The sequence below is a fragment of the Anser cygnoides genome, chromosome 3 (assembly GCF_040182565.1).
Source record: "Anser cygnoides isolate HZ-2024a breed goose chromosome 3, Taihu_goose_T2T_genome, whole genome shotgun sequence".
Classification (NCBI taxonomy): Eukaryota; Metazoa; Chordata; class Aves; order Anseriformes; family Anatidae; genus Anser; species Anser cygnoides.
Window position 1 is genome coordinate 121,907,689 of NC_089875.1, and position 15,911 is coordinate 121,923,599.

At 53.3% G+C, this 15,911-nt stretch overlaps 1 protein-coding gene across 1 annotated transcript; it reads right to left on the reverse strand.

The window, feature by feature from the left end:
• Positions 1–312: 312 nt before the first annotated feature.
• On the reverse strand, positions 313–15,181 carry LOC106049527 (nuclear GTPase SLIP-GC-like). The gene is made up of 21 exons (XM_013201879.3): positions 15,138–15,181; positions 14,777–14,908; positions 14,505–14,572; positions 14,039–14,183; positions 13,118–13,198; positions 12,400–12,514; positions 11,484–11,706; positions 10,935–11,141; positions 10,399–10,617; positions 9,661–9,836; positions 9,467–9,485; positions 9,136–9,216; positions 8,678–8,783; positions 7,636–7,769; positions 6,996–7,160; positions 5,952–6,109; positions 4,042–4,174; positions 3,521–3,629; positions 2,324–2,460; positions 1,360–1,450; positions 313–880 (listed from the first exon to the last, which is right to left on the reverse strand). Exons 4-21 carry the CDS (start codon positions 14,064–14,066, stop codon positions 813–815), a joined length of 2,250 nt encoding a protein of 749 aa, XP_013057333.3. The 5' UTR covers positions 14,067–14,183; positions 14,505–14,572; positions 14,777–14,908; positions 15,138–15,181; the 3' UTR covers positions 313–812.
• Positions 15,182–15,911: the final 730 nt, after the last annotated feature.

Here is a 15,911-nt window from a genome sequence, read left to right on the forward strand (position 1 = left end):
TGCTCTCCATCTTTTTTATAACTCCCCTTCAGGTGCTGAAAGGCTGCAGCGAGGTCACCCCGGAGCCTTCTCTTCTCCAGGCTGAACAGCCCCGGCTCCCTCAGCTGTCTCCGTAGGAGAGCTGATGTAAAGCACGGTCCTCTCCCCATCCCCGGGGAGGGCAGCACCTTCAGTGCCTACATCTGGTGCAATTCCATAACCTCTGCTTTGCATCAGGTCGCTCCGCAGAGGGAAGCACTTCCCCAGCAGCTCTTTGGGGCTGGTTTTATCCAAGCACGGCTTTCGCGGGAGCACACTAAGTATACACAAGTCTGTTCTGACTATTTTTATTGTATTAGCAAAATATCAAAAGAGATATAAACCTTGTGGGTAAAATCGGGCTTTGTTTGGTGTGTAGGCACACTGGGTGACGGAGTGAAACACACGCACATATCTCCACATGCACGAAGGGTCTCAGAGGCATAGCAGCCTGTGAAACCTCAAGAACCCCATCACAGACACAGGCACCGTGGTCCTGCTTCTCCCAGGAGAGCATCACTTCCATGGTCCGGGGTGCCACCACCACGAGGAGTCACAGCTGGAGCCCCCTCGGGTGGGGAACATAGCATGGCATGCAGGGGAAGGGGCACTGGGCATTGCCCGGGACTCTTACTTAAGCAGTACCATAAAATGCATACAAAATATCTCAGAAATGCTTTCATAAGAGGAAAAAATTCTCCAGAGGTGATTTCCCATGAAGCCACAGAGTAAAGAGAACAAGCCACCAACGTGAATAATAAAACCACACCGTCGGAGACAATTCCCACAGCTCTCTAAGCGACTTTGGCTGATTGCAGGGCCTCGTGAATGTTGGTGATGGTGGAAAATTCACTCCGTAAGTCTGCAAAACAGAGGAGCCTGTTAGAGCCGGCTGGACATCTGCCGCTTGGTCATGGGAAGCCTGCCCCTGCCTCTCCTGCTGTGGGGAATGGGGGAGATTCCCCCATGCAGCCGCCTGGGAATCCAGTGTACTCAGGTGGCATTTATTTATCCCCATCACCAAACACGTGCCCATACCAACGTTATTCGGTGGTTATGCACTTGGGGATTGAAGCACAGCAAGAGAAAGGCAACTCGCATGCGAGCTGCTGTGGGGAAAAGCCACAGCTGGGAAGTCCTGAGGCTTTGGCTGGGATGTGGGCACCCTGCTGGCCTGCAGCGTCTTCCTCTGATGCCCAAGGGAACACAAGGAAAGTTCCTCATGGCTGGGACTGCAGCCGTGGGCACCCTCATCACCCTGCCACCCACCCCATTGTACCTCCAAAAGGGGGGGGTGTGGGACCTGCACAAATAGCCCCAAACCCGTGCTTGCGGCCGTACCTGGCAGCTTGCCGTCCAGTTGGTCCCATGGGCAAAAGGCAAAGCTGAGAACGCTGGAAAAGTCCTCCTCCAGCTTCTTGGTGATCTGCTTCTGCAACCATCAGACAGCCAAGCACATGAGCAGGGGACAGGGCTGAAGCCCCTTGTCCCTCCCTGTGCATGTGGTGACCCTCGGACAGGGAAAGCACGGGGGCAGCCACCAGCCACCTTCATCCAGCCTATTCATTGCTGCTGGTGCACGAGAAGGAGAACTCAGCTGGCAGCATGAGCCAACAGCTCAGAAATGGAGCATGGCTGTTCGGATAGATAGGGCTCGATATTTTTATAGGGGTTAAATATTTCCATACAGCTTTTCAGAGCAGAGCCTCTCCAGTAAAACAAAATGCACTGCCCTGAGCGCACCCAAACGGTGAAGCACAGAAGTGGGATGTGGGACAGGACTCTGCAGCTGACGAGTGCAGGATGCGACCCGGGGCATCGCCAAGGCAGAGAGCCACGAGGGCCTGCCAGGGCTGATGGGCTCCGGGGGGCAGAGGCGGCAGCTTTGAGCTCCTCTAAGCCCCTTAACCCAAATTGTGGTTATTGTGGGGGGAGGAGCGATGTGGTTACCGGTTACGGATGATAACTGCTAGCCCAGTTACAGGTCTGCAGGCAGACCCTCCAGTACAGGGCTCAGACCCACATCAGTGCCTTGAGATAAACTTGGTCCCTAGCGGTGATCTGCAATGGATAAATGATGTTAAACACGCCTCTGCGTGCTTCTGGAGGCTGGTCTGCTGCTGCTGCAAAAGCAATGCAAGCAGTGGCCTACAGCTTACGTGAGGTGAGGTGAGGTGAGGTGAGAAATGCCTTCATGTTATCACAGTTGTTCACAAGATCCTTTTTGGAACATTGTCCCCTACCCACAGGGCACTGACAATGACCGTAGGGAGGTCCCCAAGGAACAAGGAGGTGCCCAACCTACCTGCATGTCCTGGAGGTGCCCCCTCATGCTCTCCTCAGCTCTTTCAAACATTCCTCTCTCCACCTCTCTCATCACTCCGTTGCTAAGGATGGTTTGCATCCTCTGGTAGGCTTGTGATCCTCTTACCATGGCAGCCTCTGTGGCAAAGAGGTGACTGTCACATTGGGATCCAGGCCGAGGACACACGTGGGGACAAGGGGCAGTACTTTGCTTTGGGAAAGGGACAAGGTCACCGCCAGAGTCTTCTACAGAGGGAGGCCAAGCTGCCTCTGCTTGTGCCAGGGAAGAAGCCCCTCCTGCTCCTCAGGATGCAGAAGCACCCGTGCAAATCAGCCCCGAGCTGCAGGAGGTGCTGCTGCCAGACCCCTGCTCTTTGGGGCAAGAAACGTTCACGCACGATTTCCATCTCCTGGCTCTCACAGAAAGGAGGACGCTGCCAATGACAGGACCAATTTGCATCACCGGCTTTTTGACTCCTGGCCCAAGCCCATTTTCCTGCACGTTTTGCAGGCACTAATTAAACAGGGATGTTCCCCAGTGCCGCAACACAAGCTCATTATTTTTCCTCTCAGTATTTTTTCCCCGTGCCCCACGAATGTTTCCAGAGGTCAGAGAAAGAGCGGCTGGCTGTGAGGAGAGCTCTGCACTGCTCTGTTGGGGTGGCCCATCCCCAGGACACCTTCCTGCTTTGGCCCAGCAGTGCATTTTCACAACTAACTAACCCAGTAATTAAGGTGTCTTCCTAAAACCAACGTGAGCGACTTCTGGATTTGGGGTTTTGAACTGTTTCACTTTCTGACTGTGCCACCTACTGATAGGAAAGGAAGGAAAAAACAGATTCAGCAGCTTATTGCTTTAGCATCCTTCGCTCTCCTTCCTTCAAAGGCAGTCAAATAAGAATGAATGACTGCTAGAAAATATCCATGATTTACAAAAATAAAAAATAAAAAAGTAGAAAATAGAGTAAATCAGGGAAGGAATTTTCTGTATTTGAGCATGATCTACTTTAGACTTCAGAAAACTCTGTGAGTTGATGACCACCTAACAGATAATCCTTTCGCCCCATAGATTTCTTCGCAGTCTTTCTGCAGGTAGGTTGTAAGCCTGGGCCCTTCTTCTGAGCCCTTATTGGAGTTATTCTGTGAAAATCAAAACCTCCAGGGACAAAGATGAAAAAACCGAGGTGGCTGGTCTTACCTTCATAGTAGAGCAGCAGGTCATTTTGAATGGACACTGCAAGGGACTGGTAGATTTCTGCTTTCCTCTGCAGGATGAATTTTTCAGCCTCACCGACGATGAAGCCTGTCTGCAGGAGTAAGTTCAAATGTTTGCCCACAGGTGCTTCAGTCATACAAACAAGCTAAGCTAACAATTTAATAATAAAAATCTCAGAATGATGATCTAAATATGAGTGTGTCGTTCAACAGATGACCGGGACAGTTGGTGCCAGTGGGCATCACCTTTCTGCTGTGCTCTGAATTAACACAGCAGACGGCTGACTGGGACATTTTATGCTAGCTCTCAAGAAAGCCTTCAGCCTCCTGAAGATCACGCTCACTAGAGACCACGTGGAACTGCTCATATGTCTCTTTCTCACTTCTCCAGGAGCTTGAGACAGAGCTAATCATCTCCCCAGGTCCCACAAAGGCCATGCTTTCCCCCTTTCCTTCTCCCATTGCTCATTCTTGCTCACAAAGCCCCCTTCAAGGTGAGCGTACCTCCTGCTTAAGGAAATTGAGCTGGTTGTTGTCAGCCTCCAGTTGCATCCCAGCTTCCTGCAGTTTCTGCTGCACGGCATTTTTGAAAGTGTCAAGGCAGATTTTCAGCGTGGAACGGGTGCTCATCTGGATCCTGTGGGGCGGTAAATTCATCGGGAAGGACAAAGACAAAGACGCATCCTCCCCACCCAGCAGGGCAGGACGTCCATCGAAGCCACAGACCCACAGGGAGGGACAAAGCAAACACAGCAGCACAGTTTCCATGCTCCCAGGAGCAGGAAACTGCCTTTGCCTTTAGCTAGTCCAGAGTGATGATGTGGTTATTTCTTCTTTGCAAAGGAGCAAATGCTGCACGCAATGGGTTTTCCCTTCCTAGACCTGATGATATAAATGCTACCCTCATCCACCTCGGCTGGAGGAAGCTCTCCTGGTCCTGCAGAAGCAGTCTGAGCTGCTCTCCTCCAGGACACAGTGCTGGGGATGAAGTTCAGGGCCCACTTCAAGGCATCTGAAGTCAGCAGCAGCACGAGACGGGCCAAGGTTGTGGCGTGCCATGGCACATCCCTGTTCCTCAAATCCACTGAACAAGGGGGCAATCAGCAGCCACAGGAGGCACAATGTTGTCACATCAAGCAAGCAACTGAGTAAAAACTTGTCTTTCTTTCAGCTCTGTTTGCTGTTTTTTCACCTTCTGATGGCTCTGTTTTCTGACCCTGTTTGGTCTTTCCTTTTCTTGTCTGCTCTGCAAGCACCCAGCTGTGCTTCACACCTCGGCTACCTGCTGCTACGGGTGTGAGAGCACGCTGTGGTGCGAGGGTTTGCTGCCCGAGCTGCTGGGCATGGCAGGAGGAACTGCTGAACGTGATGCATAGAGGGGGTAGAAGCTGCTGGAGCTCAGAGAGCACATGAAGTTACACGTGTGGCTGAGGGGGACGGACAAACTCCTCTGGGGACCAAAAGGGAGCCTGAGGGACCCATTATGGAGCAAGTCCTGCAAGGTGGCTACGGCCAGGTACCCATATCTGTGACACCATATGAGGACAAGGCATCATAGGAGAAGATATCAGAAATATTAAGTTTGGATACACATGTAGCAAAACTGGGATCTCTGGGGAAAAATGTAATTAGGGGTGAGTAATTTTTTGGGGAGGCAACTGGGGCAGAGAAAGGGATCGAGAGAGATGAGAGGAACAAGCAACGAAAAATGGGGAGAAAGGGAGAAAAAAATGATGCTGATCAAGGGTAAGCAAGGAGCAGCTCAGTGCACTTGTCCCGACACTACAGCCTGCCCTGCCTTCCTATTAAAGTGCCTCCCAGCTGCTCGCTGGGCAGCCACATCGTCCTCCTGTCCTTTTGTAAATACAGGTAGTTCGGCAGCAAACACCGGGCCGGACTGGCTGGGTCTGGCTGCTCACAATAAATCCACTTTTCTACAAAACAAGGGGAAGCAGAGAGTGGAGCCACGCGCCAGGGCTGCAGCTGGTGCCTGGGAAGGGACGGATCCAGCAGCAGTGTCTGAAGGGCGCCGTGCTTTGGGACAGCACGGCCAGGCGGGCTGGGATCAGACAAGGGGACGTCCTGGTAGCAAACTGCCTGGGAGGGCTGAAAAGGGATTAGTTCTAGGTGACAAAAGGACAACGAAAAGCAGAAAGCGACAGCCTTTTTCTGTAATCCTGAGGAATAATAAAAAAAAAAAAAACAAAACAGGGTTAAACTTTTGTCGCAGAGCATCGGGATTAGACATTTGGAGAGGTTTTGCAGTGCAAGGCTTTGAGAACAGGCTGCCTGGGGAGGTTAAAAGGTCCCAAAAGTGGAGGCAGGTAGGAAGCAGAGAAAAAAAAAACAAAAAACAGCAGAAAGGAGCTGCTCAGCCCTCCCGCTGCACGCCCAGAGCCCTGCCTGCGCCTCACCTGAACGCCTCCCCGAAACTCAGGTCGATCTTCCTGTAGATGGGCTGCGCCAGGGCGTCGTTGACGTCTATCCTGAAGAAGGTCCGGGAGGCGTACACCCCCTTCTTCAGGCACACGGCCTTCAGGGTGCGGTGGTAGCCCCGGTGCCCGTGGCTGCGCTGCGGGACGGGAAGCGCAGGCCGTGAGGCACAGCAGCCAGCTCCGAGCCGCGCGCCCAGCTGATGAAACTTGCAGGGGAAGGGAGGGAAGGAGGGGATTTCCACCTAAATTCTGGAGGCTGGGGCTGCGTTGGGCCAAAGGTACCTCGAGGTTTTCGCAGCCTGCTGCTCGGCAGCCGGCCTGGCGGTGGAAGCAGGCCCCAGCTCGGCGTGCTGCCCCAGCAGGCTCCCCCGGGGCCACATCCACCAAGCTAAGGTGTCTGAAGCCATGCCTCTTGACAGATCTCACCCAAACATTTGCCCTCATCTTTCACCAAAAGCAGGACAACTATCCGGCCGGCCTTCCACCCCCTGGGAGTGAAGGCCGCATGCAGGCAGGAGCCGTGGAAGGAGCAGGATGGGGGTTTCCAGCACCCCTCTTATGTCCGGTTAGACCCACGCCATCTTCCCCACCGACCCCGAGGAGGCTCACCAGCCCAGCAGCGACTGCTGAGCCCTCCTTTCCAGGCAGCTCCTTCCTACCGACGTGGGTCAGAGGAGGGAATTCAGGTGGTTTTGCTTGGCTGGGAGGCAGCTGGCTGAGTCCCCACCCCAGGGACTTTTGCAATGTTTTATCTCATGTCTAAATTGGGCTTTCATCTGGAAGGGCATTTCCACGACTTCCCGGTCGCTGCCCGAGCTGCCAAGCTGCAGACTTGGGCTTCCCCTTTCCGGAGGCCAACCTTTGGCTACGCCACCCCAGAGCAATGCTGCAACAGGGCTCGTGTCCCCGCTCCTTGCACCCCCAAGGACCAGCATCCAAAGTGCATCGACGCGGTGCTTCTGTTCTTCTTTTCTTCCCAAACCAAATAGTTCTGGGATTGCAAAAACACTGCTTTACACCCACCTTGAGGAGATCGGAGATAGTTTTCTTATATGACTTCTTTGCTTCGTCTACGCCTTCTCTGAGTGGCTGTTCGATTGGTATAAAGCATTTCTTGATGTCATTCTCCAAGTCAGCGATCTTCTGCGTAATGAAATCCTTCAAGTAATTTTTTTTCTCAAGCTGAGACTGAAATCAATGGACAACGGGGGGGGGGGGGGGGGGGGGGAATCACTGAAAACCTCGTGCTGGAAGCAACAGGGCCATAAATAACCCCGCCAGCTTCCCCACCCGCCCCAACCACTGCCACCAGTGCCGCCCAGTTCCCCGGCTGCTTTCCCCAGCGCAGGGTCACTGCTCAGGCAGGCCTGCACCAGAACTGTCCCCTCTGCCCTGGGGACAGGAGGACAGCCCGGGGCTCTCCTCGCTGGGTAGGCTGCAGGAGATGCGCTCAAACGGAGCAACTGCAGCTATTTCAGGCTGCGGTGCCTCGATGCATTTGTCAGCCCCCTGCGAGATGTTTTGCCTGCAGGTTGCATACGCGTCGTGCTGGAAACGCATGATGTAAATTGCCTGCTCAAAGGAATAGAGCCTGTCGGCAGGCCTTGCTGCCTGCCCAACAAAGAATAAACAGCAATGCTCCCAAAAGCTGCTCTGGACAAACCTGAGCATGTTTGTTGGATGGGAGATTGCAGATTAGTGAGAAAATGACCAGAGCCTCTGTCGTGTAGTTCAGCAGCTTGTTCTTCTTCTGCTCGGTGTAAAACCTGCGGATGTACTCCCTCAGCTTCGGGACCTCTGCAAGGGGTGAAAGGCCGGGTTAGCAGGGGGGCAGACCTCCTGCAGGACACTCAGGACACCAGCACCAGGCCGGTGGTGGCCTCCTAGGAGGCTCCCAGGAGACCCTGACAGCCTGGGAGGGCTCTCAGGGCTCATTTCTGCAGCACCAGTTGCCTGGTCTGGGTCAGCACTGGTCCGTCTGGGCATGGGGTGGGGATGTAGGGGCACACACAGGGCCTCCAGGACTTGGGTTGGTCCCACAGAGCCATACAGGCACCTTGGGGACAGGAGGGAGCAAGAGAAGAAAAGCATGGCAAAGTATTTCTGCAGATGAGCAAAGGAGCAGATAAATGCACAGGCAGCACGGCTCAAGCTGTGGGGTTCGGCCTGGCTCCAGCAGTGGATCACAGTCCTGAGGGACTGGGAGAAGCCTCACATCGGGCTCAAAAGGTAAGGGAACAATGACAGGCCTGGCTGAGTGCACGAGAGGGGCACGCTTTCAAAGGAGGAGGAAACGGGAAAGAAAGCATCCATGCCAAAGCAGAAGGGTTTTAGCAAAAGTAACGCCAAAGACACTTCATGTGGCTCTAACGCAACTCCACGTTAAGTGCCACGCCGCAATGCAAGGCATTTGGCGCAGTAAAATCTCCATAACCAAACCTAAGAACGCTATAGATCGGCATGGCACGTACTGAATGATTCAGAAACTGGCCAAAAATCTCAATATTCTGCCTGCCGTGAAGGGGGTGCATGGGGTGAGGTGATGCCAGGCTGGGATGAGGGGATCCTCTCCTGGCTCTGAACTATTTGATATCAATAATTTGAAGGGGGGAGGAAGATGAAGGGAAATGCCCAAGGACCTTTCCAAACGCAGGACCTCTCCAAACCCATGCAGGCTCCCTGCATGCATAAAAGCCGACTGTCACCTGTTTCTTCCTTGCTGAGCGTCGTCCCCTGCCAGTACTCCCGGGCACTGACCGTGTACACGAGGTCAGGCTTGCACACGACCTCAGAGTCACTTGGAAGCTTTTTCTGAAACACACATACACTGAGTTTGTTTCTGCAGCATAATTTGATCTGGGCTCTTCTTCTTCACGAAGCAAATGCTGAATCAGGGGGCGTCCCCGTCACCAAAGTCCTGCATTTCTTGCATATGCAGTGGAGAATTAAACTGGAGGTGATTAGGAAGACCAATTGGGCCCAAACACAGAGCAAAGGAAGGGTTTGTAGTAAGCAGAAGCTGCTAGGTGGTGACCAGACTTCAAGGACAATGTCTGTTAATAACCCACGATAAGAATGTTGTAATACAGACATGCATCAGACTTTAAAAGGAACAGGTTCATGACACAGGCACATTCTGTCCAGGCTCGCCAAGCAACTTTACCATGAGGGTTTTCTTCATCATTTGGCTCTTCTCTTGCTTCACAGTTTCGTTCCTTTCTAGGATGGCATCATGCTTATTTATCTACATTGGGGGAAAGAATAGGAATTATTAGTGACATTTTCTGGCAATGCTAAATAGATCCCTGATTTTTTAAGGCCAAAGGGACTGTCCAGGACAGTTTCTCCCTAATACAAGACAAAGAACTGCACAGAGTTTCTGGTTTCTGCATCAAGTCCATCAGTTCTGCTCAAGTGACACTGAATCACACGGGAACTTCTCCCATTTTCTTAAATGACCCGAAAGGGATGAAGAAGCTTAGGGCTATACTCACATGGTCTCTCTTTGTTTCCCTGAAAAGATAAAAAGAAGGCAGAAATTACACATTGGAATGATTTTAGCAGGATGCAGCTCCTGTAAGGAGAAGGGGAGGAGGACCACGCAGCGCCACGGCCAGCATCGCCCACCCAGCACCCCTGCACGGAGAGTGGGCTCCGGCAGCCCCTGGACCTCAGCTTGTTCCATTACTTTCCGTACTCCTCCGGATCCAGCTCGTCAGACTTTGTGACCACCAAGGAAAGGTCCCTGCACATCCCGCTCTGGAAAGCCTTCATGCCTTCGTTCAGCAGCATCTGATGGGTTTTTCCTCCCAGAATACGTTCAAAGGAGTTGACCACCCAAATGATAGAGCATTTGTTGATGTTCTGCAAGGGGTAGGAGGGGAAGAAGGGTCACAAAAAAGGATACGAAACATCAGCAGAGAGTAAATACAAGAGATGCTGAGCACTTTTAATTCTCATTAACTCTGGCTGAAGAGCTGGGATGTGCAATCTTTGTGCTTCCAGCCAGAGACCTCATCCTCCCATCATAAATCCCTACAACCCAGGACTGCAGCTGATGGGGGCTTGGTCTGGACACCAGTGCTTGCCCTAGTAGGGTGTCTGGTGACAGCATGGTACCAGGAGGAAGGAAGAAAAAGATGGGATCAGCACTTGCAGAGCCTCTTCTTGTAGCATGCTACCAGAAGAGAAACCCCGTTGGCCTTTGGTGCCATCTCCAAGCAGGGAACCGCACCATTTCTGAACTGGAAAATGCATTAGCTCAGGTGCGCAACGCTGAAATGCTGCTCTGGAAGGCTTCCCTGCTCCCCACAGCCCCACAGCAGCTCCCAGGTCTCTCCATCACTGCTACGAAGGGGACGGGAGCAGTCCTGGGCAGAGGGCAGTACCTGTTCCCTCCCGCCCCATGCCACAGCTTGCCGGTCACCTCTTTCCACATCTCGTCCCTTTTGGTGTTGAAATCGCCTGTCCCTGGGATATCCACGAAGACGACGCCTTCTGGAATCATTTGTGAATTCGGGACAGTCACTTCCACGTTTTTGATCAGGGGCCAGAGCCGCATTATGTCTTTTTCTTTGCTTGTTGTTGCTATTGGACTGCTCTGATTCCGGATATACGGACCCATTTTGTCCGAAAGGTCTTTAGCCTGGGACACAGCAAGGGAAAGAAGCAGTATCCCTCCTTAGCAAAGAACCTCAGAGACACCAGGAAACAGAACGATTTGCAGTGGCTGGTGGTGACACCCAAAGCCCCGTGCCCGAGGTGTGGGCACCAGGACACGAAGAGGGGTCCCAAGGTCACCATGAGTGGAACAACCCAAGAAGACCACGCTCTCCCCAACACGGTGAATCCAACAAACAAAAATGGGGAAGAGCTGTCACCTTCCACCATGGGCTGACAGCAGGAGGCCCCAGGAGACCCCTCCGTGATTCTGGGATTCTGTGAAATACAGGGGCTACTCACTGTTGTTTCCTTCAGGAGGATACATCTTGACAGGGGAATAGAGACGACGGGTTTCATCCTGCACAGCTCTTCGTAACTCTTAGTCTCAGCTTCTTTCCCGTAGATAGCAGAGATCTTCAAAGCAGCCTCGCTTCTCTCGTCGTCGTCCTCGCTGTCTTCGTCCACGTCCATAAGCTCCACCAGACCCTTCAGCTCATCCCTCCACTCCTGTTGGGATCAGATGCACAGAAGAGGTCATGGCTGGGGTGCCTGGAAGGGAGGGGAGGGCCGGGGCCTGACAAGACCACCAGGGGACAACCAGCACACGGGGACAGCGGGGGGACAAGGCAGCAGGGAAGAAATTCCATTGCTTCCTCCCTCCTTGCACACCCAGCTCAGGGGGAACCGGGTCTGGTGCCCATCGCTTCTCTGGGGACACTTTGGCCATCGGGGTCACATCCCCTCCTGACCACGTTCTTCCAGAAGGCTGCACTCCCCTCTGGAGAAGCCTGCTAGGTCTCCTTTCCTTTCCCCCCCAAAATGGCAAAAAAACAGAGATATTATCCATGCCTCGTCCGTGAGGAGGTGAATTTTGGCCTCGTGCTGTTTGCCGCGGCTTGTGTTGATCTGTACCACGCAGGATGTGCAGGCTTCGCTCCCGGACACCGGCAAGAAGAAATTTTTGTCTATGATGGCATTCAGCAACGTGCTTTTCCCTGCCCCGGTGCTGCCGAAGAGACCGATGTGAATGGGATCCAGCAAAATGTCTGGCTTCAAGCCCGTGAGGCGGTTCCTGAGGGCAGGGAGAGGGGAAAAAAAGGACAATTTAAATAACTCCCACAGGCCTGTGCTTTTCAAAAGGGTGAAATGAATACTTTGTCCTACAGGCTTTGAACTGGGATTTGTGAGATCCAGAATAAGCCCGAATAAGTCAGGTTCAGGGACAGGTCCCCAGCAGCAGGCTGGACATTGCATCAGCTCCAGCCTCACTGCGGCACCGCCTGGGTTTGCACCTTCTGATGAGCTTTTGATGATGGGATTTTTTTTTTTTTTGATGGGATTTTATGATTTCAGCCCACCAGCAACGGGGCTCACCGCCCCTGGGGAGGATCTCCAGTGAGCCCTGCAAAGCCAGAACAGCCTGCACCCACGGCCTGCACACACACAAAATGTCCCTTTTGGACCAGGGAGGAGAGTGCCACCGAACCTGGACACCCCGGGGACACCCCCACGGCTGTAGGGTCCTCCTGGGCTGCCCAGGAGCACGACACCCGCTGCGTTCACCAGCTGAGGGAACAAAACCTCTGAAATGGAGTTATCCCGCAGTCAGCAAGGTTCCCAAATACTCTAAAATATCTGAAATATCTGCTTCGCCAGATATTTCTGCTATCTTCGGAGTCCTTCTGTGTGCCGACAGCTCTGGGCCGCCCCTTCCCAGGCAAGAACCGGGAGATGCCCCCTGGGGAACAAACGCCAGGCAACTCACATGAGGTACTGGATCCCATTCCTTGTCTCGGGCAGCCTGTGTTCAGGGAGGAATTGCAACAGCTTCCTGGAGGACTCCTCCAGAGCGGCCTTTAGTTCGTTTTGCAGCTTTTTACCTGCAGGGAGGGTCAGAGGTGAGAGCGGCCCCGGCGGAGCTCCCTAGGGAGACATCGCGAGCCCCGAGCCGCTTCCATGCTCACAGGACTTCAGAGCCTCTTGCTCATGCGAGAAACAAAGTTGTGTTTTTGCAATAGGAGGTGTTTTGGCAGTGGAAAATTCCACTGACCTTGCATATTCAAAAGGGATTGTGCGGCACAGCAGTGGGGAGTGTGTGAAGCAGATGAGGGGAAGGTCCCGCTGTCCCAAAATAAGGGGGATAGCTAAGAAAAACAGGATGAGCAGTACGAAATCAGGAAAAACAAAAATCACGGGCCCTCTAGTCATGAGAGAAGAAGGAAAAATAAAAGGAAAAGGAGAAATTAATGGTTGGTCAAATAAAAATTGTACATGTATGGTATAGGAGGGCATCGAGTAGGTTGTGAACCTGCAGTACTCAGGCAGTGAGGAAACGGGAGAAATCAGGTGTCGGGTAGTAGGGACTATAAGGTTATGACAAACTTTTACTGCGCGTTTCTGCTTGCAGGAAGCCTGCCATTAATCGCGAATAAAATAGCTTCACAGAAGATCCCGTCTGAGAAAATGATTGAGATTTTTCTCACACTTTCCGTCCTCAGGATTCCGGTCTCTCTTGTACTTTTTCTTTTTCCTGGGAGTCTCCTCCAGTGAGCCATCGCTGCCACCTTGTCAGAGGGAAGGGGATTTCTGGTTAGTGCGCCTGCCTTCTCACCCCTCTCCGGGGGCGTAGTAAGCTGGGGATCATTCCTGACAGCACTGGGAGAGCCTCCCTTTAACACCCCCATCTATCAGCCGCTCCTGTTAAATGAACAGCTCATGAGCTGAGGGGGAGCGGGGCTCCCCTCACCGAGCCTGAGTCACCTCCCAATTTGCACAGGAAGCTGCGTGAGATAGACAAAACCTCCCTTTTTTGCCCCACCTTGCATTGAATCCCCCTTCTTACATCACCCACGGAAGACGCCATCACAACCCGCACCATAAGTTCTCCTTGAGGGGGAATCAAAACCACAAAAGGCTTGAACCAGATTTTTGGACAATCCAAAAAAAAAAAAAAAGGGAAAAAAAAAAGAGTGGGGTGGAACTAGAATCAGAGAATCCTGGAATGGTTTGGGTTGGAAGGGACCTCAAAGCCCATCTAATTCCGACCCCTGCCATGGGCACAGCCCCTGCCCCCAGCCCAGGCTGCCCCCAGCCCCATCCAGCCTGGCCTTGGGCACTGCCAGGGATGGGGCACCCCCAGCTCCTCGGGGCAGCCTGCGCCAGGGAGGGATTTCTTCCTAATATCTAACCTAAACCTGCGTTCTTTTAGCTTAAAGCCGCCCCCCACCTTGTTGTGTCCCTCCCCAGCTCTCCCGCAGCCCCCCCATGCCGCTGGGAGGTCCCATCTCGGAGGAGATGCTGAGCGAGTATCCAGGCCCCTTCTCCACCGGGTGCACCTCGGAGGGTGCAGCACTGCGGCACCCGGGACTCCCTCCCGGTGCTGTTCGTGGTGACACCGAGCTCACCGTGTGCTATGGGTCCTTCTTCTGCCATTGGGATGGAGAAATGCCGAGCTGGGACAGGCTCGGGCAGGCAGCAGGGTGCTGTCGTGGGGCGGATGCACGCAGGTGGCGGCCCCAGGAAGAGGGACAGAAGCACTGCAAGGACCTCCTGAGGGAGAGAGGGGAGCACAGTCACCGTCTGCATTGCCTTGGCTTGAGACGCCGCCGCCGCTGCCTCCCGCGGGTTCAGAGCAGGACTTTGGGAGGTTTTTAGGTTTCTGGCTTCTTCACAGGACACCACGGCTTAGCCTTAAGGCGTCCTCGGGAGCGGGCTCAGCCCCATGCTCTGGGTGGGCACACGATGAACGTGAGGGTGGCAGGAGACAGAAACTTGCCAGGGGCACCGAGGTTGATAAGACAGACAGCCTTGAGAGCAGATGTAGAAATTATTTTGAGCAGATGCCACCCGGCACCCCGTGTCCGTACGTACCTGCCCCACGTGTGCTGCTGGCCACGGCAGTCCTGGAGAAAACAAGCAACTATCGCTGCAAACCTGGGCTGCAAGAAAAAAATAGTTTCTAGGATTATCCTTGCTCTTTTATACCATGTATCTTTTTTTTTTTTTCCTTTTTTGGTAATTTTTATTAGCATTTTTTTTTCACCTGAAAACACGTCATGTAGAACAGCTGTATACTACAAGGAAATGATCGTGCAGAGTAAATCATCAAACAATTTGCATGGAAAACAGAAAGCAGCACCCACCTTTTATGCCTCCAAACGGGAGACACCTACACAGCACAATCTTGGACGAACGTGTGAATGCTGAGGTTATGGTTTTGTTGATTTGCTTTTCCAAGAACACAGAGGTTTTCAGGTTGAGTCAGGTTAGAGCTACTACGAGAAAACCAAGTCCAACAATTTGTAACAGAGGTGCTGAGAGGCTGAAATATTTTTCCTGGAAAGAAACCTTTCCCCAGATTTCTGTCAGTAGGTATAAGGTGATATTAATTAATCAGGTTATTAGCAGAGAATACATTATTGAGACATCAGAAGAAGTCTATCACAAAAGCAGATGAAATATATATAAGATTATAAAATCTTCATTTCAGAGTCGAAGGCTTACCAGGAACACCCCTCCAGCAGCAGAAACGAAACTCGGGTTTCGAAACCCAGGGCAGCTCCAAACTCCTCCTGCAGGGCAGGGGCCAGCCCCGTCACTTGAGTCATTTAAGTCCTCAGCTGCTTCCTCCTCGCACTCTCGCAGTCTATAAATGCCGGCCGCTCTGCCGAGGGCTTTGTTCAGGTCTCGGCCACCCGTCGGGGAGCCACACCGCGCTCCTCGGGACGCGGGGCTGGCACCCCACCCGTCTCTGGGGCTGGTGAGACTCCAGCAATCGGGAAGCCTCAGGGGAAAGCACCAGAACCAGGTGCAGGAGCCACCGTGCCTTTTCCCCCCAGGAAAGGGACATGTGTCCATGTCCCTGTCCCCTGGTGCCCGTGGGGACCAGCAGTGACACCCGTGTGCCCCTGCAGCAGCTCAGCCGCTGCCTCGCTGGTGCACCGCCTGCTCGAGAACCAGAATAAACACAAAATTCACAGTTCTGTGGCCAGTTCTTGGCCACAACGCCTGCCCGGGGTCGAGGGAAGCTGAAACAAGCAGGACCCAGAGGCCAAGGACCACCCTGTGCCAGCCGATGGCGCCGAAAGTCAAAGCTCATCTGCCCAGAAATGCGCTCTCATCGCCCAGCAAGAGCAACCCCAGAGATGTCACGAGACATCACTGGTGTCCCTTGTCCCCTGCCTTGCACCCCGGCTGGCACCAGCCCAGGCCGTGCAGTGGGCTCCAGTCCCCGTGCCCAGCCCTGACCAGGGACACGGAGCCCCTTCTCCGGTCCCC

Coding starts and splice junctions, on each gene's coding strand:
- LOC106049527 (XM_013201879.3), bottom strand. CDS start 14,066: ATGGCAGAAGAAGGACCCATAGCACACG. Junction 8,784..9,135: donor TGATGAAGAAAACCCTCATG/GTAAAGTTGCTT, acceptor TGTGTGTTTCAG/AAAAAGCTTCCAAGTGACTC. Junction 7,161..7,635: donor CATCCAACAAACATGCTCAG/GTTTGTCCAGAG, acceptor CATTGATTTCAG/TCTCAGCTTGAGAAAAAAAA.